The sequence below is a fragment of the Rhinatrema bivittatum genome, chromosome 8 (genome assembly GCF_901001135.1).
Source record: "Rhinatrema bivittatum chromosome 8, aRhiBiv1.1, whole genome shotgun sequence".
NCBI lineage: Eukaryota > Metazoa > Chordata > Amphibia > Gymnophiona > Rhinatrematidae > Rhinatrema > Rhinatrema bivittatum.
Window position 1 is genome coordinate 246640407 of NC_042622.1, and position 27553 is coordinate 246667959.

The 27553-nt window shown below is 44.2% G+C and overlaps 1 protein-coding gene across 1 annotated transcript in view; it reads right to left on the reverse strand.

Moving 5' to 3' along the window:
• Positions 1 to 27553, reverse strand: part of COMP (cartilage oligomeric matrix protein) — a 107259-nt gene that overhangs the window by 58033 nt on the left and 21673 nt on the right. Inside the window, exon 3 of the mRNA XM_029614477.1 lies at positions 15682 to 15733. Within this exon, the coding sequence (XP_029470337.1) occupies positions 15682 to 15733 (52 nt within the window). The remainder of the gene's footprint in view (positions 1 to 15681; positions 15734 to 27553) is intronic.

The following is a 27553-nucleotide window of genomic DNA, read 5'->3' on the forward strand; positions in this document are numbered from 1 at the left end:
AGGGAATAGCCACTGCTACTAATTGCATCAGTAGCATGGGATCTTCTTAGTGTTTGGGTAATTGCCAGGTTCTTGTGGCCTGGTTTGGCCTCTGTTGGAAATAGGATGCTGGGATTGATGGACCCTTGGTCTGACCCAGCATGGCAATTTCTTATGTTCTTACCAAAACTTTTAATTGATCAAGGGTATGTGCCAAATCAATCCAATATTTTACTATTGGGAATTCAAATTTACAAGTATGGATACAGCTTTTGTGCTGAATTATGTGTCTTGATCAATAAATTTGTATGTCCTTTATATAGTTTCTGGAATGGGCACACAAGCATAATCTGAGATGTATTGCAATCAAAATATCCCCTTAATACATATTTACTAGGTGAATAAGGATGTTGAAACGTTTGTACTGTAAGTACATTCTCACATACTAAATGTTCACATTTAATCTGGCTTTCACGCTGTGTGTGTTTACTGTTGATGACCTCGGTAAAGAATGTACTAATTTATCTCAAAGGCTCTGACCTCAAGTACGGGCAAATACTGGTTTGTTCTTAAACGTATTCAACTGTAATACATGCCAATATTTTAAGATGATCTTTTGAATAGCGTCTACTTTACATGAGAATGGAATCACACATTTATTTACTTATTTAGCCATTTTATATACCTTCAATCCAAATGAAGATCACAACGGTTTACATCATGACATAAATATCATAGGTAGCCAATTACATTCACTTGATGGGTTCATATGTCATACATTTTAGTGAGAGGTACGTATATTAACTAAGGTGGTCGGGGGAGGGGAGATGTGCAGGGGCGGGGTAGCAGGGATGAGGTAGCAATTTTTAGCAAAAGGTGCAGAGGGGATATAAAGGGGGTGTTGAGAGAAGAAGTTTCAGATACATTTATTTGTGCTGGGTTGGAAAGAAAGTGGTAAAAAGAACATAAGAAAATGCCATACTGGGTCAGACCAAGGGTCCATCAAGCCCAGCATCCTGTTTCCAACAGTGGCCAATCCAGGCCATAAGAACCTGGCAAGTACCCAAAAACTAAGTCTATTCCATGTAACCATTGCTAATGGCAGTGGCTATTCTCTAAGTGAACTTAATAGCAGGTAATGGACTTCTCCTCCAAGAACTTATCCAATCCTTTTTTAAACACAGCTATACTAACTGCACGAACCACATTCTCTGGCAACAAATTCCAGAGTTTAATTGTGCGTTGAGTAAAAAAGAACTTTCTCTGATTAGTTTTAAATGTGCCCCATGCTAACTTCATGGAGTGCCCCCTAGTCTTTCTACTATCCGAAAGAGTAAATAACCGATTCACATCTACCCGTTCTAGACCTCTCATGATTTTAAACACCTCTATCATATCCCCCCTCAGTCGTCTCTTCTCCAAGCTGAAAAGTCCTAACCTCTTTAGTCTTTCCTCATAGGGGAGTTGTTCCATTCCCCTTATCATTTTGGTAGCCCTTCTCTGTACCTTCTCCATCGCAATTATATCTTTTTTGAGGTGCGGCGACCAGAATTGTACACAGTATTCAAGGTGCGGTCTCACCATGGAGCGATACAGAGGCATTATGACATTTTCCGTTTTATTCATCATTCCTTTTCTAATAATTCCCAACATTCTGTTTGCTTTTTTGACTGCCGCAGCACACTGCACCGACGATTTCAATGTGTTATCCACTATGACACCTAGATCTCTTTCTTGGGTTGTAGCACCTAATATGGAACCCAACATTGTGTAATTATAGCATGGGTTATTTTTCCCTATATGCATCACCTTGCACTTATCCACATTAAATTTCATCTGCCATTTGGATGCCCAATTTTCCAGTCTCACAAGGTCTTCCTGCAATTTATCACAATCTGCTTGTGATTTAACTACTCTGAACAATTTTGTGTCATCTGCAAATTTGATTATCTCACTCGTCGTATTTCTTTCCAGATCATTTATAAATATAGTGAACAGTAAGGGAATTGGTAGGTTCGTCATGAGATTGTCAGTGTAGGAGTAAGTGATGATTTCAGAGAGGTTAAGTAAGATTGTAGGCATTTTGAAATAACCACGTTTTGAGGTCATCTCCCTCCCCTTGTTTTACTTTCTCATTTACCACTTTCTATTGCAATGTAACTTTTTTTTTTTTCTTTATCAACTCGTTATATGTAAACCGATGTGATGACATGTTGAATGTCGGTCTCTAAAACTAAATAAATAAATGTCTGAATTTCTTAGTTCAATGCTTGACAAGCCATTCTTTCACGCTGCATTAAATTGTGAATCATGGGAAGAGGAATTGCTTCCATTATATTAATGTCATGCATAATCAATTTTTCAAAAGTAGCAATTAATGGGTCAGGTGGACCTGAAGGTGCACATTTAGATTTACATTTTAGAGTTAACTCAGGATGCTAGGGTTGGATAAAACAAAAGTGTGCTATTTTAAGATGATGTAAATATTTAAAAAGATGGAAGTTCCATTTAATTACCACAATTAAAAAGGTAATCAGAAATCGGTGTCCTTTGATCTTCCCCCTATGCTGCTGAATGATTAGCCACAGCCACAAGATTTTTTTACCTTCCAAAGTACGGCACAGCTAGGACGCAATATAGACAACATGTGACAGAGCACACAATTCAGTCGCGAGAAGCACACTACCAGGACCCAACTCCATTAACATCTTCAGTGTTCAATTTATCATCTCTCACACAGATGATGAATTTAATTTATTACAGGAAGGGTTATCATCTGTGCCCGCTATCAGATATGATTCCTTCCAGACACACGTGCATCTTTTTAAATAGCACACTTTTTTTCTAACCAATCCCAATATCCTGCTTTAACTCTAAAATGTAAACCTAAATGTGCATCTTCAGGTCCACCTGACCCATTAATTGCTACTTTTGAAAAATTGATTATGCATAACATTAACATAATGGAAGCAATTCCTCTTCCCGTGATTCACAATTTAATGCAGCGTGAAAGAATGGCTTGTCAAACACTGAGCATGAATTCTACAATTACGATATGCCTGGTGGATAAAGTTGGCGGCATAATTATTTTGAATATTGAGGCTTATAATGAGGAAGATTTTTGGCAATTGTATGATTCCACTTTTTATCAGCCTTTAGATGAAGACCCTACCAGTACTCTACAAGTACAGCTTAAAAAGCACCTGGATTTGGGTATTGCAAAAAAAAAAAAAAAAAAAAAAAGTATTTCCTCTAAAGTCTATGATTTTTTTCTTTGAATCTTTTCCAAACATACTAGTTTTTTTATTTAGAAGCTAAAATCATATCTCTTTCAATGCCACCAGGATGGCACTGATTCTGTGTTGGAACCTTTATCAAAATATGTAGATTCCATTTTACGCCCACTGGTTCTGAAAAGTCAATACTATATAAGGAACTTTGTACTTTTTATTCAAATATTGAAAACTTGTATTTTTGGTGTATAACCTTGGTTCATTCATAGCCTCAGCAGATATAACATTTTTATACATCAGCATTCTGAATGATGCAGCAATTCAGATCATACTTGATACTCTAGTAGCTAATGATTATTCAATACTTTTTAGTACCTTTGTATATGAATTAGCTTATATTGCTCTTAAGAACAACTATTTTATTTTCAATAACCCTTGCTGTAGTTATACAATGTTAGGTTCCATATTAGGAGCTACAATCCAGGAAAAAGATCTAGGCATCATAGTGGATAATACTTTGAAATCGTCTGCTCAGTGTGCTGCAGCAGTCAAAAAAGCAAACAATGTTAGGAATTATTAGGAAGGGAATGGTTAATAAAACGAAAAAATGTCATAATGCCTCTGTATCGCTCCATGGTGAGACCGCACCTTGAATACTATGTACAATTCGGGTTGCTGCATCTCAAAAAAAGGTATAGTTGTGATGGAGAAAGTGCAAAGAAAGGCAACCAAAATGATAAAGGGAATGGAACAGCTCCCCTATGAAGAAAGGCTGAAGAAGTTGGGGCTGTTCAGCTTGGAGAAGAGACAGCTGAGGGGGGATATGATAGAGGTCTTTAAGATCATGAGAGGTCTTGAACAAGTAGATGTGAATTAGTTATTTACACTTTCAGATAATAGAAGGACCAGGGGGCATTCCATGAAATTAGCAAGTAGCAAATTTAAGACTAATCGGAGAAAGTTCTTTTTCACTCAACGCACAATTAAGCTCTGGAATTTGTTGCCAGAGGACATGGTTAGTGCAGTTAGTGTAACTGGGTTCAAAAAAGGTTTGGTTAAGTTCTTGCAGGAGAAGTCCATTAACTGCTATTAATTAAATTGACTTAGCTAATAGCCACTGCTATTAATTGCATCAGTAGCATGGGATCTTCTTGGTGTTTGGGTACTTGCCAGGTTCTTGTGACCTGGTTTGGCCTCTGTTGGAAACAGGATACTGGGCTTGATGGCATGGCAATTTCTTATGTTCTTATGTAATATATTTTCAAACAGATAAAAGGAACATCATTGGATGCCACTATGGCTCCCTCCTGCCTGTATGTAGTCAACTTTGAAGAGATATACATATATCCTTCAACTTGTTGGATATTTATCCCCTTCTGGGTACGTTTCATAGTGTGGAGAACAGCAGGTGTGTGAGTCCTTTGTGCTGCAGTGTAATTGATGCAGCCTCAAGGGCAAACCATTGAAGCCTATGCCAACAGCTGGTGAACCCGCCCTATAGCAAGACATCTGGAGCTTCACCTATAGCAGCCGCCTCCTTTGCAAGTTGAGTCCTTGGGTTCTGGCAGCCGGCAGGACAAGCTGGTCCCTAGGGCAGTGAAGAGAACTAGAGTCCAAAGGCACACCGAGGTCAGGGCAGGCAGCAAACTAATGGAGTCAGAGACAGGGCAAGGTCAGGACAGGCAGCTAACAAGAGTGGTCAGGTCTATGTGACAGGCAATTGTGGTCAGGCCCAGGCAAGAGGACAAGATTCAGAGAGTCAAGTCAAGATGGACAAAGACACACAGAAGACACTGGACAAAATGGACAGTACAAAGTGAGACTGGACAAAGTGGGCTGGATGAGGATATCTGGAGAAGAGAAGACTGGACAAGGCAAGATAGGAAAACAAGGCTGGACGGTAAGGTTGGATGAGGCAAGGCTGGAAAGCAAGCCTGGATTCAGGAGCGCAGGAGAATAGGAACCAGGAATATGCAAGCAACACGAACTGCAAGACAGGAGACCCTTTGCTGAGGTGAAGTAATGCTGCGAGGCCCTTGCTTAAATAGACTGGCTGGCCTGACATCAATGGAGGGGGCCGTTCAACATTTCCCGCTGCAGGGCCTATATGATGTGCGCATATGCGCGTGCATGCGTCGTGCTGCTCCAGGATAGGAGCAGCACGACGGCATGTGGGGCTGCACTAAGTGGCACTGAGGAGATGCAGTGTCCCAGTCACAGGAGCATGTTAATGATATCCTGGCCTGCTCTCGGCGACATCTGGGTGAGTACACAGCCCAAGGGGGGCCCATCCAGAGAGGTGTGTTCTGAACATATAGATTACGTGTTTTTCATTTGGATAGGATCAGAAGATTCTCTGCTTTCTTTTTCCTCATGGATTAATACAAGGAATCCCAATTTACAGTTCACAATACAGTATTAGTCAATCTTATTTCTTGATTTACTGATTTCTAAACAAGGAGCAACATTGGCAAATACTATATTTACTAAAACAACAGAAAGAAATATTTTTCTTCATTACAATAGCTTTCACCAGCATCTCCGCTGGCCAATTTTTAAGATTGAAATGTCTATGTGATTCTGTCACTGAATATAAAACACAAGTGCATCAGATGTATACCAAGTTTATTAACAGAGGCTATCAACCAAAAGTAATCAGATGGGCTTTTAAGCGTGGCCTATATGCCAGCAGAGACCTTTTACTTTAGATCCAACAGCATCCTGATTTGATGGTCCAGTATGTGTAATTCCATTCTCATGTAAATCAGACACTATTCAAAAGATCATCTTAAAACACTTCCATGTATTACAGTTGAATAGAATGTTTAAGAACAAACCAGTATTCGCCCGTACATGGGCGATAAACAAGTACATTCTCTACCAAGGTCACCAGCAGTAGAGCTCACAGATCATGAAGGCCAGTCTAATGTTAATGTTTAATATTTGAGAATGTACTTACAGTACAAACGTTTCAACATTCTTTTTTACCTATTACACATATATTAAGGGGATATTTTGATTGTAAATCATCTCAGATTATGCTTTTGTGTGCCCATACCATAAACTATATATAGGGCACACAACTTTATCGATCATGACACATAATTCAGCACAAAAGCTGTATCCATACTTGTAAATTTGAATCACCAATAGTAAAACATTGGTTGATGTGGCACACACTCTTGATCAATTAAATGTTTTGGTAATACAATGTTTAACTTTCCCAAGGGATGCAAATATTTCATTACAATTACAGCGCCGGGAGCAATATCACATCTATACCTGGAATAATGTAACACGAGCTGGACTTAACTTGGTAATTGAATGGAAAGGATTTTTTGAAAAAAAATTTGTGAATTTTTAATATTCAGTAGAAGTTGTAGTTATTTCTTTTCTTCCTTTCAAACAATATTTTTTAAACTATTATGTCCCAAACGTTTTAAGAATCTATCCTCTAAATAGGACATAGATATAATGGGTTAATGAAGGAATTTAACAGCTGTTGCATCATCTGGGATTTAGCCTCTCTTTGGAATTCTGACAGAAGGTACTGAAATGTCACTTTATCTGCTGTTTGTTTGTAGCAGTTAAATACCATCAGCATCATGTCAGTTTATGGCCTAATTTTGATGTGGGGGCAATGAAAATTGGCAGTGGAAGGCTGAGGTAAGCTCTATGCGGTTAACATTATGCTATAGACTGTTGTATTTAAAAATCTTGTTGGCTTGGAGTTCAAGGCCAGAGAAGAGTGTAACATCGTATTTAAATGACTCAATATTGGAAATAATAAAAGTTCTTTTATTGTTCTTTACTAGTTTAACGTACATGTAACATCAAGCCGATGGGCATTATAGTACTGAGAGAATATGTACCACGGAATAAGGGTCTTTTTATGCAACTATGTAAGTGTTTTTTATATGCCTTTGTGTCTTACAGTCTTTATTAGGAAATCCAACCAATTAGTACTTTTCTTATTTTGGGGTTTTCAGAGTAGTAGTTTCATAGTCCATCCTAATCTTTCTCCCTGAGGAAGCCATTTTGGCAAAACAAAGGCATTTGCCAGGGAGAATTCACCTGAAAAGGACAAGATTTTTTTTAGGCACACTCTTTCATCCACAGTTTGGACATCTTTGAAAGTTAATTTAAGAATGTATTTAAATAATTTTTAAAGGAAATCCTCCTGCTTCAGAGGCAATGCTTGTACATCGAGGCTCTTCGTAGACATTACGATGTGATATTTTTGCAAAACTTACTGGGACTAAACACTTGAAAATTCCCTTGTTAGGGTTTTTATTATTGTAATTAAAAATATTGTGCTTAGCTTTATTCATCATCTACTTTTTCTGGGAAATTGTATTGTAAAAAAGGTGGTTTTATGGGCATTAACATACTAAGTTTATATGTAATTATGTTGATAAGTATTAAAAAAAAATGTTGGTCATCATTTTTGCCTGTTAACTTTCGTTTCATGAGTGGGTTTTTTTGTGTAGTAATATTGTGTGTGTGTGTGTGTGTGTGTGTATAAATATATATCTGTAGGGAGACCCTCCAATTATTTAGGCCCTTCTTTGAACCAGGGGTGTACGAAGATTCTAGGTGGAGAAGACCCCCGGAGTCTGCAAGTTATCAATGTATCTGGTATTGGGAAATGTTACATGTTTCTGCATTGCAATAATATTAGTTGACCACTGGACGACATTCTATATGTGGGAGCACTATAAGACAGTTAATAATGTGATTTGGGAAAATGTGTGTATGTTTTCTTAAAGATTTGGGTTTTTCTGATTGGTTGCTGAAAGAGAAGCGGGTAGTATAAAGGAAGAAAGTTTTGTGGAGTTTGGCCTTTTCCTCCCCTGCTCTTGCCTGTATAGGCTGGGGATTAGGGACCTCCAGCTATGTGAGCCGGGAGGCCCAGGAACCTTCCAAAGGTTTTCCCCTCAAGAGAAGAAGAATCTGCCTCCTTCATGGGGTTTGGGCTGGAGTAGAGAAGCACGAAATGGTGACTGCAGAGTGGCAAGAAGTGAGTTTCCTTCCCCTTCCCTTCAGGGAACTACCATGCAGCAAGAAGGAGAAGTGCAGAAGTGGGGTGAGGTCACAAAATTGGGAGTTTCCCATGGTGTCCTTTGATGTGTGGAGGTCTGAGGAACCAGCACAGAGGGAAAGGAACAATTTCCTTCTCCCCCGGAGGAGCTTACCAGGGTGGTGAAATGGAGAGGCCCAGAGGCCTGAGCATGGAGTGGTGTTTTTTTGCTATCTAAAACCGATGCAGGGTGGGAGCATGTGTGGGGTGGTTATAAGTGAAGGGATTCCCCAAAATGTTCTTGAAACTCACTGTCCAGGGAAACCTGCACTAAGGGAATGGTGATGTGGAGATTGGTGAAAAGGTCCAAAACCAAAGGAGATATGAGCAAGGCTAAAAGAAATGTGATTATGTATTTGATGGCCACTGAATGAGCGTTTTCATAAAGGCAGGCTTGAACAACTCACCCCTCCCTTAGGGCGGAGAGAGAGAGTTTAGCGAATAACAGGTCGACCCAGGTCAGCATTAGTAGAAATATTCACTGTTATGAAAACCCATGATTTTCTGACTTCTCAGCCATGTATATAGTTTTAGCTGGAAAATAAAGTTGCTGTTGGTTTGGAATTTGATACATTCTTATGCCAGCCTAGTCGTATGAATGAGTTGGGGATCATGGAGGGGAGTGAAGTACCCCTGGGGGAATTCTGCGCTACTGCGGAGCGCAGAATTTGCACAGAATCCCCCCCCCCCCCCCCCCCCCCCCGCGCAGAAAATAGCAGAGGAGACCCCGGCATGCAGCGAATGGAGCACGTCCCACAGCAAAGATGAAGGCCCGGCGTGCCGTTCACGGCGAAAAGGGAAGGCCCCTGTGTGCCGCAAAAGGCGCACCGGGCCTTCATCTTCGCCGCGAACGGAGTGCATCCCACGGCACACGAGGGCCTTCCCTTTTTGCTACGAATGGTGCGCCAGGCCTTCATCTTCGCCGCGAACAGAGTGCATCCTGCGGTATGCCGGTGAGAGAGAATGTATGTCAGGGAGGGTAAGAGAGAGCAGGAGGGTGTGAGAGAGAGCATGGGGGGGGATGCCGTTGAGAGATGATTGTGTGTGTGTGAGAGAGGGGAGGGTGACAGAGAACATGGTTGGTAAGAGGGGGGGTGGGGAGGGTGAGATAGAGCAGGATGGTGTGAGAGAGCGCATGGGAGGTAAAAGAGGGTGGGTGGGGGGGATGCTTGAGTGCAGAGAGAGGGAGCCTATATGAGAGGAGGGGGATGCCGGTGAGTGAGAATGTGTGTGTGAGAGAGGATAGGGGGTGTGGGCGAGGGTGTGTGGGCGAGGGTGAGAGACAGCTTGGTTGGTAAGAGGGGGAGTGGGGGGGGATGCTTGAGTGTGGGTTTCAGAGAGGGAGCCTATATGAGGGGAGGAATGTGGGGGAGGGGAGGGTGACAGAGAGCCAGGAGGGTGTGAGAGAGAGCATGGGAGGTAAGAAAAGCGGGGGGATGCTTGAGTGTGGGTTTCAGAGAGAGGGAGCCTATATGAGGAGATTGTGAAGGAGTGTATTTGTGTGTGAGAGATTGGGAGCTCATGTGTATGAAAAAGGGATTGTGTGTATGTGAGAGTGCTAGCCTATGTGAAGGGATTGTGTATATGTGAGACAGAGCCTGTGTGAAGGGCTGTGTGAGAGAGAGACATAGGTAGCCTGTGTGAGGATGTATGTGTGAAAGAGAAAGGGAGCTTGTGTGGGTGTGTATGCAAGAGAGAGGGCCCTGTATTGAGGGGATGTGTGTGTGTGCGAGAGAGTGAGGGAGCCTGTTTGAGGGTGTTTGTATGTGGAAGGAACACTCTTACAGTGAATTTCTAGGGAAATTCTGCTCAAAATATTTAAAATTCTGTAACTTTAAGTAATAACTTTTTTCTGTAATAATTTAAAATGTAATTACTTAAAGACTGTCATGTAAATTGTGTTATTTTGACCAATATAAAGTTTGCAGAATTTTCAGTTTTTTTGCGCAGAATTCCCCCAGAGTAGGAGTGAAGGGGTTTCCTTCCTGCCCTCACAGCACAAGTGAAATAGTTGTGATAAATCATACCGTCACCATAAAGGTCCACTTCATCATCTGCATGACCATTTAGGAGAACCCACAAAATAAACTAAGAACACCGCTTCTCATATGGAAGTCCCATTCCATTATTTTATGTACCTGCTTGAGGGGGGAGGAGGTGTTACATACATACATACATACATACATACATACATATATATATATATATTTCTCACAGGACAAGCAGGATGGTAGTCCTCACATATGGGTGACATCACAGGATGAGCCCAATCACGGAACACTTTTGTCAAAGTTTCTAGAACTTTGACTGGCACCTACTGGGCATGCCCAGCATGGCACTAAACCTGCAGCCAGCAGGGGTCCCCCTTCAGTCTTCTTTTTTCCACGCAGCAGTAGCCACGCGGGTTAAGGAGCTCCACAGAGATTCCTGACAGGAATTTTCCTCATGGAATTACTAAAAACTTTCATACCCCACAAGGGTCCCCCTCTCAAAGTTTTGATTCCGCGGTACTCCGGTAAGCCTTTACCCATTTTCGGTTGATTCCACCTATGGATCCTGGATCACCAATTACTCCGATGCCTTCTCCACTTACTCTTTCATCGGGAGGAGAAACACCGTTCCGTATTTCTCCATCGGGAGTCCTGCCGATGCCTCAGCCATCGATGCCGATCTGGCCATCGGCCCCCTCGATGCCTGCACCGGTCCCCTCGGTGCCTCCAGTACTTCCCTCGATGCCTTCAGAGCTTAGACCAGGACTTTCAGGAATACCATCGTCCTGTCCTTCTCAGGTTCCTAGAGGGACAGGTGCTGATCCCTATGACACCTGGACTGATGATTCATCTCAAGACACCGATGATTTACCATCTCCTCCTTCTCCTACTGAAAGCAGGAAGCGTTCTCCTCCAGAGGACTTGTCCTTCATACATTTTGTGAAGGAAATGTCTGAGTTGGTTCCCTTCCAATTACAGACTGATTAAGATGATAGGCACCAAATGATGGAGCTGTTACAATTTCTGGATGCTCCCAAGGAAATAACCTCCATCCCTATTCATGAGGTTCTTTTGGATCTTCTCAAAAAGAACTGGGAACACCCTGGTTCGGTAGCTCCAGTTAACCAAAAGGCAGATACCACTTACTTGGTCTAGTCAGCCCCAGGTTTCCAGAAACCTCAGCTGGATCACCAATCTGTGGTTGTAGAATCTGCCCAAAAGAAGGCCCGACACTCAAAACCCCACTCTTCCTTCCCCCCAGGTAAGGAGCAGAAATTCCTGGATGCCATTGGCCGGCGTGTCTTCCAGGGATAAATGCTCATCTCTCGGATCGCCTCTTACCAGCTGTATATGACCCAATATAATAGGGTCTTATTCAAGCAGATACAGGACTTTGCAGAGTCCCTGCCTCAGCAATTCCAGGAATAGCTTCAAACCCTGGTACACAAGGGTTTTGAAGCAGGGAAGCATGAAATAAGATCCTCTTATGATATCTTCGACACCGCTTTCAGGGTATCTGCAGCTGCCATTTCTGTAAGAAGATGGGCCTGGCTTAAGTCTTCGGACTTGCGCCCTGAAGTACAAGACAGATTGTCCGATCTGCCTTGCATAGGAGACAATCTGTTTGGCAAACAGATCCAGCGGACGGTGGAGAAACTCAAGGAGCATCATGAGACCCTTTGCCAACTCTCTCTGATGCTTTCTGAGTATTCCTCCAAACAGCCATTCAGGAAGGATACTAAAAAGTCATTCTTCCATCCAAAGAAGTCCTATCCACCACCGTCTAAGAAGTCGTTCCACGAGACTTTTCCAGAAGGCCCAGTCTCATCAACCTCGGAAACAAAAGCCACAAGCAGCTCCTCAGCCGGGCCCTGCTTCCGGCTTTTGACTCCTGCATAGAGAGCAGCAAGCAGCTTCCACTGCCTCAGATACCAGTGGGAGGTCGATTGTGCCATTTCAACAACAGATGGCACACCATCACCTCAGACCAGTGGGTCCTTGCCATAATCTCTCAAGGTTATCACCTGAACTTTCTCTCCATCCCACCGGATTCCCCACCTCGGCTATCGTGGGGAACATCTGACCACTCACCACTCCTGGAACAGATGGTTTCCCTCCTCCTCCAGTCCAGAGCAATAGAACCAGTGCCCTACTCCCAACAAGGCCTAGGATTCTATTCTCGGTACTTTCTAATCCCCAAAAAATCAGGCAGCGTTCGTCCAATTCTGGAGAAAAGTTCAAGATGGTAACCTTGGGTTCCCTCCTTCCTCTTCTGCAAAGAGGAGACTGGCTCTGCTCTCTAAACCTCCAGGACGCGTACACACACATTGTGATAACTCCATCTCATCGCAGATTTCTGAGATTTCTGGTAGGCCCCAGGCACTATCAGTACTGAGTGCTACCATTCGGCCTGGCATCTACACCACAAGTCTTCACCAAGTGCCTCGTAGTAGTAGCAGCCTTCCTCAGGACTCAAGGTGTTCACATCTACTCCTATCTCGACGATTGGTTGATCAGGGCTCCCACTCAGCAAGCTGCTCTGTCGTCCCTACATCTCACCTTACACACTCTGATTTCGCTAGGATTTCGCGTCAACTACGCAAAATCCTGCTTAGTTCCATCTCAAACTTTGTCCTTCATAGGGGCAGACTTGGACATCTTTCAAGCAAAGGCATTTCTGCCTCGACAGCGAGCTCTCACTCTCATTTCTCTTGCACACCAGCTACAGTCTCAGCACCGCTCGACTGCACGCCACTTCCTCATCCTGCTGGGACACATGCGTCCTCAGTACAGGTTACCCCAATGGCCCGCTTGGCCATGAGAGTCATGCAGTGGACTCTAAGGTCACAATGGACTCAACCCGTCCAACCACTATCAACCATTGTCCACATCACCAACCCACTTCGTCAGTCTCTAGCCTGGTGGAAAAATCAGATCAATCTCCTCCAAGGCCTACCCTTCCAGGTTCCAGACCCTCAAATAATTCTCACCACCGATGCTTCCAACCTCGGCTGGGGAGCACATGTCGCCAATTTGCAGACACAAGGATCTTGGTCTCCAGAGGAAGCCAAACATCAAATCAATTTCCTGGAGCTACGAGCAATCAGATATGCTCTCAGGGTGTTTCAGGATCGCCTTTCCAACCAGGTCATCCTGATTCAGATGGACAACCAGGTGGCCATGTGGTACATCAACAAACAGGAAGGGACAGGCTCCTACCTACTGTGTCAGGAAGTGGCACAGATATGGGCGGAGGCCCTCTCCCACTCGATGTACCTCAGGGCCACCTACTTGCCAGGAGTGGACAATGTGTTGGCGGACAAGCTGAGTCGCGCCTTTCAACCACATGAATGGTCCCTCAACCCCACTGTAGCGGACTCAATATTCCAACGTTGGGGTTACCCCCACATAGACCTCTTTGCGTCACCTCAAAACCGCAAAGTAGAGAACTTTTGCTCTCTCACTCGCAGCCAACACTCACAGCCAAGAGATGCGTTCTCCCTCTCATGGGCAACCGGTCTCCTATATGCATTCCCTCCACTTCCACTTCTCTCAAAGACTCTCGTGAAGCTACGTCAGGAAAAGGGAACCATGATCCTGATAGCACCTCACTGGCCACGCCAAGGGTGGTTTCTGATCTTTCAGGACCTCTCCATTCACAGGCTTATTCCCTTGGGAAAGGACCCACTTCTGATCACTCAGAACGACGGGTGCTTGCACCACCCCAATCTTCAGGCCTTATCCCTGACGGCCTGGATGTTGAAAGGTTAAATCTTCAGCCACTCAACCTTTCGGAGCCTGCTTCCCATGTCCTGATTGCTTCATGGAAGCCTTCCACGAGAAAATCTTACCTTTACAAATGGAACAGATTTAAATCATGGTGTTCTGCTCGATCCTTTTACCTGTTCCACCACAAAGTTTCTGGACTATCTCTGGCACTTGACAGAATCAGGTCTTAAAACTTCTTCCATCAGAATGCATGTCAGTGCAGTAGCTGCCTTCCATAAAGGTGTTGGGGATGTTCCTATTTCAGTACAACCCCTTATAACACGATTTCTGAAGAGCTTGCTCCACCTCAAGCCTCCACTGCGCCCTCCGGCCCCTTCTTGGGACCTCACTCGGTTTTGGGTCGGCTCATGAAACCACCATTCGAGCCTCTCCAATCCTGTGATCTCCGTTATCTCACATGGAAAGTGATTTTTCTTTTGGCGATCACATCCGCTCGCAGAGTTAGTGAATTACAGGCCCTAGTTACCTATCCGCCTTACACTAAACTTCTGCATAACCGGGCAGTACTCCGCACTCACCCTAAGTTCTTGCCTAAGGTAGTATCGGAGTTTCATAATAATCAATCCATTATACTACCTACCTTCTTTCCCAGGCCCCATTCCAATCCAGGAGAACAGGCTCTGCATACCCTTGACTGTAAATGGGCTCTAGCCTTCTATCTAGACCGTACAGCTGCCCACAGGAAAAGCACTCAATTGTTTGTCTTTTTCCATTCCATCAAATTAGGGCAGCCTGTGGGTAAGCAGACTCTCTCCTCCTGGTTAGCGGACTACATATCTTTTTGCTATCAGCAAGCAGGCATTCCACTTCAAGAGCATGTTAAAGCACACTCTGTCAGAGCCATGGCAACTTCAGTAGCGCACCTACGCTTGGTGTCGCTTCCTGATATTTGTAGGGCTGCTACCTGGAGTTCTCTCCATACCTTCACAGCCCGCTATTGTTTAGACAAGGCTGGAAGACAAGATTCCATCTTCGGCCAATCTGTCTTGCGCAACCTTTTTGCAACTTGATGTACCAACACCCTTCCACCTGCCCCTTAGGGTTCAGGATTCCCGCTCCCAGATTCCACCCCACTTCTTGTGCCTGTTGCACGTCTTTGGGTACATTTGGTGTATACTCTGACATCCTCAGCTCGGTACTCACCCATATGTGAGGACTACCATCCTGCTTGTCCTGTGAGAAAGCAAATGTTGCTTACCTATAACAGGTGTTCTCACAGGACAGCAGGATGTTAGTCCTCATGAAACCCGCCCACCATCCCACGGTGTTGGGTTCGTTACGTTTTATTATTTTATTTTTGGCACTTCCTATAGCTATAAACAAGACTGAAAGGGGACCCCTGCTGGATGCAGGGTTGGTGCCATGCTGGACATGCCCAGTGGGTGCCAGTCAAAGTTCTAGAAACTTTGACAAAAGTGTTCCGTGATTGGGCTCCATCCTGTGATGTCACCCATATGTGAGGACTAACATCCTGCTGTCCTGTGAGAACACCTGTTACAGGTAAGCAACATTTGCTTAGTATTTGATAATTTCCTCCAAATATTGTTAAGATGCTATAATTAGAGAGGGAAATAAAGATGAGAGAAGAAACAATGAGAATAAAACATACCACAAGCATCACATTCCATGACTGTGTTTTTCAGAAATGTGATTTCCTTGATCTGCAATTTAAAAAAAAAGCTTTTAAAACCGAAAAGAAATAACATAACCAAGCAGGTGTCGGATAATGCCAAATGTTATCACATCAAACCAACACTTAGCACAGAAGACCATACATCCTAGATTGGCATCACAGAAAGACATGATTCTTTGGTCCAAGAATGGCTCAGGTGTTTGCAACCTGCATAAAGGGGTGGGCTGCCCTGCCTAAAAACCTGCAGCCCACATGGACAGCTTCTGGTTATTTTTAATACAAAATTGTGTCCTTGCATAAACCTGGTCATGAAGAAGGCCTGTGCATCTGTTTGATAGTTATACCCTTACAGGAAAAAAAAGATGACATTAAAAATATCTCTATGGCTTCCATCTTGTTTCTGCCCGTGCAGTTCACTAATCAAATTTTTGAAGCACACACAGCCACGTAGTTCAAAAAGCTGACCAGACAACCCAGCGAGAGCAGTCCTGAAATATCAACACTGCAGAAGGAAGAATTGCTGGAGTGGGTTGCAAGAGCCAGATGCAGAACCCTTATTTATTTAACATAAAAATTCTCAGTTGATAGGGATCTATGTACTATGTACTTTTTCCACACAGACAAAAATTTGAAAAAGCTTTTAGTGCATTTGTCGTTACATGTTTGTGCTGATCTGAACTTTTTCTGTCGATAAGCAGGCTGAATTAGCCATTACATCTCGATGACATAATCTGGCAGCACTGAACGGGCTTGTCTCTCCAAGCTAGTAGAGCTTTGCGCTTTACAGGAGGCTAGCCAATCAGAGCCTTGTAATTGGGCAGGCACGCTGGAGCCAGCCTTGAGGAAGGGGGAAGGGACTGATAGGGAGGGACTGGGAATTTTGAAAACTAATCAATGAAGGGAAGGACAACAGAGGTTCCAGAGGGAATTTAAAGACAGGAGCAAAGGTGGGGTAGCACAATACCAGTAAGAGAACAATGAAGTACTTACCAAGCCAAGTACCTGAGGCTTTCCTGTTCCATATGCTGGGCTTTGCTTTGCCTTCACTGCTCACTCTTTTCACTCCATGTTAGAGAGAGCAGCCAGTTTCTTGGCGAAGCTTTGAGAAACCATCCCCCCCCCCTTTCATTTTTGGTGGCACAGGCCCCCATGTGCTCTTGTTGGCACCATGCCTGTCATCAACCCTCAGTTTTCTCCTCTGACATGCTTGAGGTGAAGTGTTTTATAAAAATAAATCCTCTTCCATTGGGGCTTTAGCAAATCCCAAGCTTTCTGGGGCTTCCTTTACCTGGTTTGCCGCAGTCGCGCCTTGGTTGAGACTGGGGGAAAGGGTCATTTTTTTCCAGCCCTTCCTCTCCACCTCTGGTCCTTCCTAAGTTCAGAACCCGTCAGAAAGCCCATCTTAGCTATTTTAGTGCATAAAATCGGCCGCAGGCAACATTGGGCAAATTTTTAATCTGCCATGCACGTTACCCCTGTTACATGCAGAAGTGCTGGGCCCATAGGGGCGGTCTGGAGGGATGGGGTGGGGAGGGGTGGGGCTTGAGGTGTCTGGTACAACTGCCGGCGCATGCAAGTTGCTTCTGCTCCAACCTACAACTAAAAAACCCCACCCAAGATTCTAAGAAGCAAACAAACTCATCAAATTCAACAAGCCATGCACCAGCGAAGACCTAATCGAAACACTTCCAAGCTCTCTCAAGTCCTTAAACACAACAAATACCAACTCTGCCATAGACTCATGGCTCAACATCAATACTGAAGTCACCGATGATATATGCCCACTCATCAAGAAAGAACTCAAACCATCCACCAAACAGAAAGCACCAAGTTACACCACCGAACTGAGGAAGACCAAACTCCTTCTAAGACGAGCTGAAAAGAAATGGAGATGAAAACCCACCCCCAGCTAAAAGACAGCTACAAAACCATACTATACATCTACCAAACTGGCATAGACCAAAGCCAAGCGCGACTACTACGCCATCAAAATCCACAAATATCAACACAACCCAAGACCCCTATTCACATATGTCAACAACCTCACTCAACCAATCCAAAATTCACTCTCAGCATCCAAGCAGACAAACACCAGTGACCACCTGGCCCAATTCTTCAATAACAAAATTCTAAATCTACTTGCAAAAAACCCTAACCCAAATATCGAGGCCACAACAGATCCACACACAATCAACAACAAATGGACTCACTTTGACTACGTTGCATCAACTGAAATTGAATCTATCATACAAAACATTAACCCTGCAGCTCATCCCATCGACCCAGTTCCTATAAAATACCTTAAACAAATATCAAGCCACATTGCCAAACCAATAGCAACCATAACCAACCTCTCACTCGACCAAGGCATCTTCCCCGAAGACTTAAAATGCGCCATCATCAAACCAATACTCAAAAAACCTCATCTCGATGAAATTGATCCAGCACATTTTAGACCAATGTCGAACCTACCCTTCATAGCCAAGATCCTCGAAAAAACTGCAAACCGTCAACTCGTTGAACACTTGGACTCCCACGATATTCTCTTCCCTGCGCAACATGGCTTCAGAACCTCCCTCAGCACTGAAATACTACTACTCTCCCTCTCAAACACAATCCTCAAAGGACTCGACTGTAACACCTCCTACCTACTCATCCTCCTCGACATATCAGCAGCATTTGATACCGTCAACCACAAAACAATACACAGACTACAGGAAATCGGACTACAAGACACAACGCTCAGCTGGTTTAAATCCTACCTATCCAACAGATCATACAAGATCAAATTCAACGACACCGAATCCAAGCCAATTCCCCTACCCCACGGAGTTCCACAAGGCTCTTCTCTATCCTCTACTTTATTTAACATCTATATGACCCCACTATGCAAACTCCTCAATGAAGCAGGTCTAACACATTACGTATACGCCAATGATGTACAAATCTTACTCCAAATCAAATACTCCATCGAACTCACCCTAGAGCGATGGAACACACACCTTTCATTAATAAAGCACCTACTATCACAACTGTCCCTTACTCTCAATCACGCAAAAACTGAAATCTTATACATATCCAATAAACCCCCCCTGCCACCTCCCACCGACCCCTCCACATAACAGCCTGCAAACCACATACTCTCTACAGTAAAAAACCTTGGCATCTTTCTCGACAACCAACTGAACTTGAAGAAACACATCAACAACCTACTAAAAGACGGATTTACAAACTCCAAATCCTAAGAAAGCTCAAGCCACTGCTATACCCTCAAGACTTTCGAACAGTTCTACAGGCTCTTCTCTTCTCTAAACTCGACTACTGCAATACCCTACTACTAGGCCTCCCAGCCTCCACCCTCAAACCCAATCAGCTACTCCAGAACGCAGCGGCCAGAGCACTCACAAACAGCAAGAAATCAGACCGAATCACACCCCTCCTCAAAGACTTACACTGGCTCCCAATCCCCCAGCGAATACAGTACAAAACTCTAAATATCATCCACAACAACAAAACCAACTGGCTGCCCACCCCCCTTCTCCATACTCCCACATGGAATCTTTGCTCTTCCAACTCTGGCCTCCTATAAACACCACTGCCCCTAAAGCCACCCAATGGATATCAACAAGGGAATGAGCATTTTCTCTTGCCGGCCCCATCCTATGGAACAAACTCCCCACAGAACTAAGAACAGACCTATTCACCCAATCTTTCAAGAAAAATCTTAAAACATGGCTATTCTGCAAAGCCTTCCCAACATCACACACGAACTGAAGAGTAGTAAATCACCTGGACCGGATGGTATACACCCCAGAGTTCTGAAGGAACTAAAAAATGAAATTTCAGACCTATTAGTAAAAATTTGTAACTTATCATTAAAATCATCCATTGTACCTGAAGACTGGAGGATAGCAAATGTAACCCCAATATTTAAAAAGGGCTCCAGGGGCGATCCGGGAAACTACAGACCGGTTAGCCTGACTTCAGTGCCAGGAAAAATAGTGGAAAGTGTTCTAAACATCAAAATCACAGAACATATAGAAAGACATGGTTTAATGGAACAAAGTCAGCATGGCTTTACCCAGGGCAAGTCTTGCCTCACAAATCTGCTTCACTTTTTTGAAGGAGTTAATAAACATGTAGATAAGGGAGAACCGGTAGACGTAGTGTACTTGGATTTTCAGAAGGCGTTTGACAAAGTTCCTCATGAGAGGCTTCTAGGAAAAGTAAAAAGTCATGGGATAGGTGGCGATGTCCTTTCGTGGATTGCAAACTGGCTAAAAGACAGGAAACAGAGAATAGGATTGAATGGGCAATTTTCTCAGTGGAAGGGAGTGGACAGTGGAGTGCCTCAGGGATCTGTATTGGGACCCTTACTGTTCAATATATTTATAAATGATCTGGAAAGAAATACGACGAGTGAGATAATCAAATTTGCAGATGACACAAAATTGTTCAGAGTAGTTAAATCACAAGCAGATTGTGATAAATTGCAGGAAGACCTTGTGAGACTGGAAAATTGGGCATCCAAATGGCAGATGAAATTTAATGTGGATAAGTGCAAGGTGATGCATATAGGGAAAAATAACCCATGCTATAATTACACAATGTTGGGTTCCATATTAGGTGCTACAACCCAAGAAAGAGATCTAGGTGTCATAGTGGATAACACATTGAAATCTTCGGTGCAGTGTGCTGCGGCAGTCAAAAAAGCAAACAGAATGTTGGGAATTATTAGAAAAGGAATGATGAATAAAACGGAAAATGTCATAATGCCTCTGTATCGCTCCATGGTGAGACCGCACCTTGAATACTGTGTACAATTCTGGTCGCCGCATCTCAAAAAAGATATAATTGCGATGGAAAAGGTACAGAGAAGGGCTACCAAAATGATAAGGGGAATGGAACAACTCCCCTATGAGGAAAGACTAAAGAGGTTAGGACTTTTCAGCTTGGAGAAGAGACGACTGAGGGGGGATATGATAGAGGTGTTTAAAATCATGAGAGGTCTAGAACGGGTAGATGTGAATCGGTTATTTACTCTTTCGGATAGTAGAAAGACTAGGGGGCACTCCATGAAGTTAGCATGGGGCACATTTAAAACTAATTGGAGAAAGTTCTTTTTTACTCAACGCACAATTAAACTCTGGAATTTGTTGCCAGAGAATGTGGTTCGTGCAGTTAGTATAGCTGTGTTTAAAAAAGGATTGGATAAGTTCTTGGAGGAGAAGTCCATTACCTGCTATTAAGTTCACTTAGAGAATAGCCACTGCCATTAGCAATGGTAACATGGAATAGACTTAGTTTTTGGGTACTTGCCAGGTTCTTATGGCCTGGATTGGCCACTGTTGGAAACAGGATGCTGGGCTTGATGGACCCTTGGTCTGACCCAGTATGGCAATTTCTTATGTTCTTATGTTCTTATGTTCTAAACCAGACCCTAACCCTGCACTCAGAGAAACCCCCCCTCCCCACCACACCAATAAACTCACCCCTGTTACTCGAATGCTAATTACTGCCATTATATTTCTGTTTATGCTATCTATTTATTCTATCCATTCACTTATGCAATCTATTCCTATCAATGTCTTTGATACAAAATGTACCTAAAGATAATTATTGTTACCCTGTTACTCTAATGCTAATTAATGATATTATACCACTATTTATGCCATCCATTCCCTTCTTGTTACACTATTATTATTTATGCTATCTATTTTGGCACTATTTTTACCCATATTTATGCTATATATATATGTGTGTGTGTGTGTAAGTGTGCTATATATATATATATATATATATATATATATATATATATATATATACACACCTAATGATAATTTCTGTTACCCTTTTACCCTAATGCTAATTACTGCTACTATACCACTATTTATACCAACTATTCCCTTGTATTACTCTATTATTATTTATGCTATCTTTATTAGCACTGTTTTTACCCACAATGCTATGATATCATTTTATGATATTTCTCTAATCATTCACTGCACCTTTCTAAAGGAAGGGACTCCCTTCCCGCACCTCTCAAATTATTTGTAAACCGATGTGATATGTAAATCGAACCCCGGTATATAAAAACAAATAAATAAATAAAAGTAAAATAACAAAAAAGGGAAAGGTAGGATAAAGGGTTTAGGGGCTGGGAAGGACAGGAGAAGCGGGACGGGAGTATGGGCAGGGGGGTAGGGAAGTTCTCTCCCAGTCCCGCACCTTAATTGGAGCAGACTGGGAGGAAACTGGAAGAGGCCCGATCTCGTTGCCATGCATGTTTTTATAAAATTAGGCCCCCCTGCATGGGCCGCCCGCACATGTGCGCGCGGATTATAAAATTTGGTGCGCATTTGCACGTGCCCCCTGGATTTTATAACATGCGTGTGCACCTTTTAAATTCTACGCCTATGTTTTTCCCCATTGTAGTTTTCTTTTCGTTTCACCCACTCCACTCGGATTACAGATCACATGCTCCTTTTGCCCCTGCCATCCTCAGGTGCATGCCTCCCTTGCCCCAGCTGGCCAGTCAGTTTTAGAGCTCCTGAATGCAGACAACTGTGCATGCCAGCTATGTTGCATGTGGCTCCTGCAGCGGTTATCTTGTGCATGCTGATGGCCATGCCAGCCATTTATAGTGTAGTGGTCATTGTCTGCCTTTTCATTTATGCCGGGTTTTATGGCCATCTTAAGAGTGTCAGGTTTTTGCCACCATCTTGGTTGTATCATGTTTGGGGCCCACCTTCATTGTGCCATAATTTGCAGCCATCTTGTTTAGGGTGCTGGCAGCCATCTTTGTTACGTTGGCCATTGGCAGCCATGTCTGGTGTGGCAGGCTGTAGCAGCCATCTGAAGCATGTCACAGGGAGGGCCCCCATAGGAGCCCTAGTGGGGGTGAATATCCAGGCATGCACTGGGGCAGCCATAACATGTGCGCACTTTGGGGTGAATTTTAAATGCGTTAAAAGGCCCAAATACTCTAGTATATGGGCTGCTCCTGAGCAACCATTTTAAAAGTCACAAATTATGCATGTACATGACCAAAAAAAAAAATGGGGTAGAGTTGGGGTTGTCAGGGCATTCCGGGGTGGGCCCAAAAATTACAAGCGTAAATCCAATTTTTAAAAACGGTGGCCACAGCGTGAGGCAGGCTTTTAGCTTCTAGGGTGACCAACTTCCAGGTTTTGCACTGGACAGCCCGGTTTTCCAACCCGTTGTGCAGTGTCCGGTTACAAGAGTAACCGGACACTGGCCAATCGGAGCAAGCTTGGCAGTGGTGATCCAATCAGGCGCCTATTCCTCTCAGCGCAGCTGCAGAACAAAGTGTGAGAGAAGAAAGACGTGCAGAAGCTTGGGCAGCCTGGCATGTTCTTAGAGTCGCTGTCTGTTACTCTTCCTAATGTTCTGCAGGGGTCGAAGTGCTGTGCTGTTACTGCCTTCTGCTATTGACACTTCCCCTTGACCCCATCTCAGCATCGTCGTTAGGTATGGAAACATGGGGCCCACCCATGCCCTGAGTCTCCCCATTCCCTCTGGCTCTCCCTTGGAGCTTTAACCTTATTTTTCAGCTGCTCTGTCCCTGCATTTTCTCCTAGCAACTCCCTCTTCCATACTCAGTCTGGCACTTACAACCCAATCCTGGGGTTTTTTCCTTTCACAGCATCAACACTTCTTGTTTCTGCCCATGCAGTTCACTGATCAAATTTTTGAAGCAAACACACTCAGCCACATAGTTCAAAAAGCTGACCAGACAACCCAGCGAGAGCAGTCCTGAAATATCAGCACTGCAGAAGGAAGAATTGCTGGAGTGGGTTGCAAGAGCTAGATGCAGCATGGAGGAGGGAGGTACATGGAGAAAGGGGCAGAGATTCCAAAAGAACAATTTTAAAGCTCCAGGGGAAGACTGGAGGGGTTGCAGAGACTCCAGAGAATATGGATTTGAGGGTGGAGGGGAGATTGGGGACTTGGGGTGGGGGGTGAGGATTGGAGAGATAGAACAGGGTGGAGAAGGGAAATGGAGACTCAGGGAGGTGTGAAGGAGAGGGGAATGCCCAGATTTGGTATATGGGTGGGGGGACTGGGACTTCCAGATTGGGGGGAGGAGGAATAGAGATTGTGTGTGAGAAAGAGAGTTGAGGTTCAGGGATGTTTGTAGAGAGTGAAGACTTTGAGATTGGGGAGAGCAGGGACTTGTGGATGAGTGGAGAGAATAGGAACTTGGCAATTGGGTGGTAGGGGCATACTGGATGTGCAAAAGGGTGAGAGATATGAGATGGGAGTGTGGATATGAGATGCGGGGTAGATGAAAAGGATTAATCGGAGGTGGGTCAAGATGTGGTGTGGAGGACCTGGAGAGGGAGTGGGAGGTAGTGGAAAGAGATGGGTCTATGAAATAGGTGAGAGGTTAGAAATGAGGCTGGGAAAGAGGTGGCTGGGTAGAGTAAGAAGACAGGGGCTGGAGGCTAGGCAGAGAAGGGAGAGCGTAAGATAGGGTTTGGAAAGGACATGGGAGTGAGAGTTGAAAAGCTGGTCGGTAGGCAAGAGGTGAAAAGAGAGAGAATGAGAGAGGTGAAGAAGATATAGTGAGATCTAGCTAAGAGTGGATAGAAAGGTAGGAGATTGAAAAAGATTAATGCTGGAGACTGGGAGACCAAGCAGTTTCCCTGGATGGAGACAGAAAGCCACACTGACACCAGCCTTTCTGCCACTTACACGCACAAGGGCTGTAGACTGCCATACTTCTGGTCACTGCACACTCACTCCCTTCTGGTTTGTACAGAGTACTTTACAGGAGCTGCCTTCCTCCTGGAGGCATAGGGGCCTCCTGAACACACCTGGGCTTGCACTCTTATCCCAGCCCCAGCTGGTCCAACCCACAGAGTTCTCTTCCTCTGTGGGATTTAAGGTGAACCAGGCACTATGCCTGGTCCTACGCAGGTTTAAAGGGGGTGTTGCATCAGAGATAGACCCTTGGGCTGAGGTGAGGTTGACGCAACCCGTAGGTGAGGACCTATGGGTCCCAACTGTCAGCAGGTGGAGAGGGCTGAATGACAGAGGCCGCTGGAGCTTCACCTATACCAGCCCTCGTTTCCCGCGGGTTGAGCTTTTGGGTGCCGGGGCCGGCAGGACTTAGGTGGGCCTCTGTATGTAGTTGCAGGAGAAGTTGGTTCAGCCCAGAGACAGCAGACGAGAGATGGTACAGTCCTACTCCAGACTAGATAATGTCCTGGAAACTTGAGCGCCAATGGAACAAAGGCAGACAGAGGGCACTCAAGCAAAGGTAGGCTGAAGCCTGGTGAATCCACGTCCAGGAAGTAGGCAGAAGAGGCATCCAATGGTAGGCTTGAGTCAGGGCTGGCAGCGATTCAGAGGCGGTGGCAAGCAAGGCTGAGGTCTGAACACGGAGATGGTCAAGAGCGTAGTGAAATAAAGCTGAGGTCTGATCACAGAGATAGTCAATAGCGTAGCTAAACAAAGCTGAGGTCTGTTCATGGAGATAGTCAATAGTGTAGCTAAGCAAAGCTGAGATCTGATCACGAAGGTAGTCAATAGCGTAGTCGGATGAAGCAAAGGTCAGGGTCTGGAGATAGGCAGTACGTAGTCAAAGTAGAGGTCTGGATCTGGAGATAGGCTGTAACATAGTCAGGCGAAGCAGAGTCAAAGTCTGTGTAATTAATCCGAAGCATAAGCAGGGCAGGAACGAGGAACCAGGAACAATGAGGAACAGGAACGCAGTGAAGAGACGTATCTCTTAGTAGCAACGAGTACTCGACCAGCAAGGAGACCTGTTGCAAAGGCAATACTATGGAGCGGAGCCTGAGCTTAAATACGATGAGTAGGTTGACGTCATCATCCGGGGCCGCGGTTAGGTTCCCGCAGCAGTCCCTACATAAGGAACAGTGATGTGCGCGTGTGCACCTAGGGAGGGGACATGGCGCGGGTAATGGCGTCTCTTCACGGGCCAAGCAGAGAGGCCTGACTAGCAGTGGCAGTAGGACCAGGAACGCTGGGGACTGTGGCAGAGCTGGAAGCACCGAGAGAGGCCCGAGGACGGAGCTGGTGGCCCACCGCCGCCAGCAAGGAGGGACCAGAGGCTGGAGTCCTTGTGGAAAGGTGAGGGGCTGTGCTGCGGGTCTGCTGCGGACAGCAAACGTAACGGGGAAAACAGGATCATGCTGTCACAGAAACAGATGAAGGGGAGGAAGTGAAGAAGAATGGAAGAGAGAGGAAATGAAAAATGGACAGGAGATGTTGAAAAATGAGTTAGAAGAGAGACTGCAATGAACCTGACAAAGGTAAAGAAAAAAAAGCATTTCATTTTCACTGTAATGATTGGAATATGATAACTTTGGGATGTGCATGTATCATATCTTTGTGTTTTACTCAGTACAGGAGGAAATGTATTTCCACATTTATAATCAAGCTTTTCAGGGTTTCAATTTCCATTTTTTTTCTGTATATTTATATTTCTGATTTATGAGCACTTATTTTGATGAAGGTCTGTGTGACCAGGAGCATGGCGTATTCTGCTAGTGTCTCTAGTCTGAGTAGGAATTTATAGCAATCTAGTTTCTGTTATTTTTCCAGAATGAAATATATATTTTAGTTATAGGGCCTGCTGTAAGAATTGCAGTGTTGCATTTTCCTGGGTAGAGTCGTTACTGTTTGAGTCTAACCGTGTTTTATAGTATGGTAGATTTTCTCAATTGTTGTTTTGCAGGATTGTTCTCTGAGGGGGGAGGAAGAAGAGGAGCTGCTGAATGTGATAATTAAAAATCTCAGAGGGAGGGTGAGAGCAAGGATGTATGGGTTTGTGTCTCAGATCTTTTAAATACCTTGAAATGTCTCTGGTTGTTAGACTTTAAGTGCTGGACGTTAATGATGTTTTAATATGGGAGGTTTATTATATTGTAATTCAGTTTACTCATGGCTTTCTGAGGGCCAAGCCCACACCCAAGATGCATAACAGTAAGCCTAATAACTTATAAATTCCAAGTGGCAGGATCCGCAATATATGTAAATTTATGGAGATAAGGAGGATGGACTATTCCCCAGCCCCACCCTAAGTGTCCAGTTGTGGTTAGCGGAAAAGCTGGAAACCCTATTAGCTGCGCATGTTTACTTCTGATCTTGATGAGGTGTATGTCGACATAAGCCTCTGTTTAGACCTAAAATGACTGGGTGAGGGATCTGGGTCAGCTGGGGAAAAGCTCTGAATAAACTTGAGATGGACTGCGCAAACTGGTGGACTAATTGGTAAACCTGAAAATATCCTTCCTGCGAGCATGTTTTAAAATCCGCTTACTAGCGCACGTTAAAGCTGACAAAGTCTTAAGGAAGATGCATAAAATACGTTTGCTCGAGTAACCACTTAAAATTAGAAGCACGTGCTTCTAAATCATACGTGCGCAATTGCGCACACAATTTAAAATTCCAGTATATGTGCACTCACGCACTCATTTGCACGTGTAGGGGTGCCTGCGTGCTCATTTTAAAGTTACTGTCCCTGCGCGTGGCATGCCTGGGCACCAGCCACGCATTACTATTGCTACAGTAATACCACAGACTGGAGTCCCGATATCACCTATATGTGTGAACTCATCATCAGAACTCTTGCTCAGGGGTTCTTCATCATCCATTGCAGTGGAGTCGAGTAGGTTGAAGGTGTTTGACCAGGCTGCTGCTACTCTGAGTCAACTGGAAGCCCCTCCCGGTTTGCCCTCTTCCTCAATGCAGTCCTGGGTAAGCAACCCTATACCTTTAGGTTCAGATGAAGACTCTACCAGCAAATTATCAAATCCTCTTCTAGATCCTCAAGACCACACCTTGCCATCAGAGAATA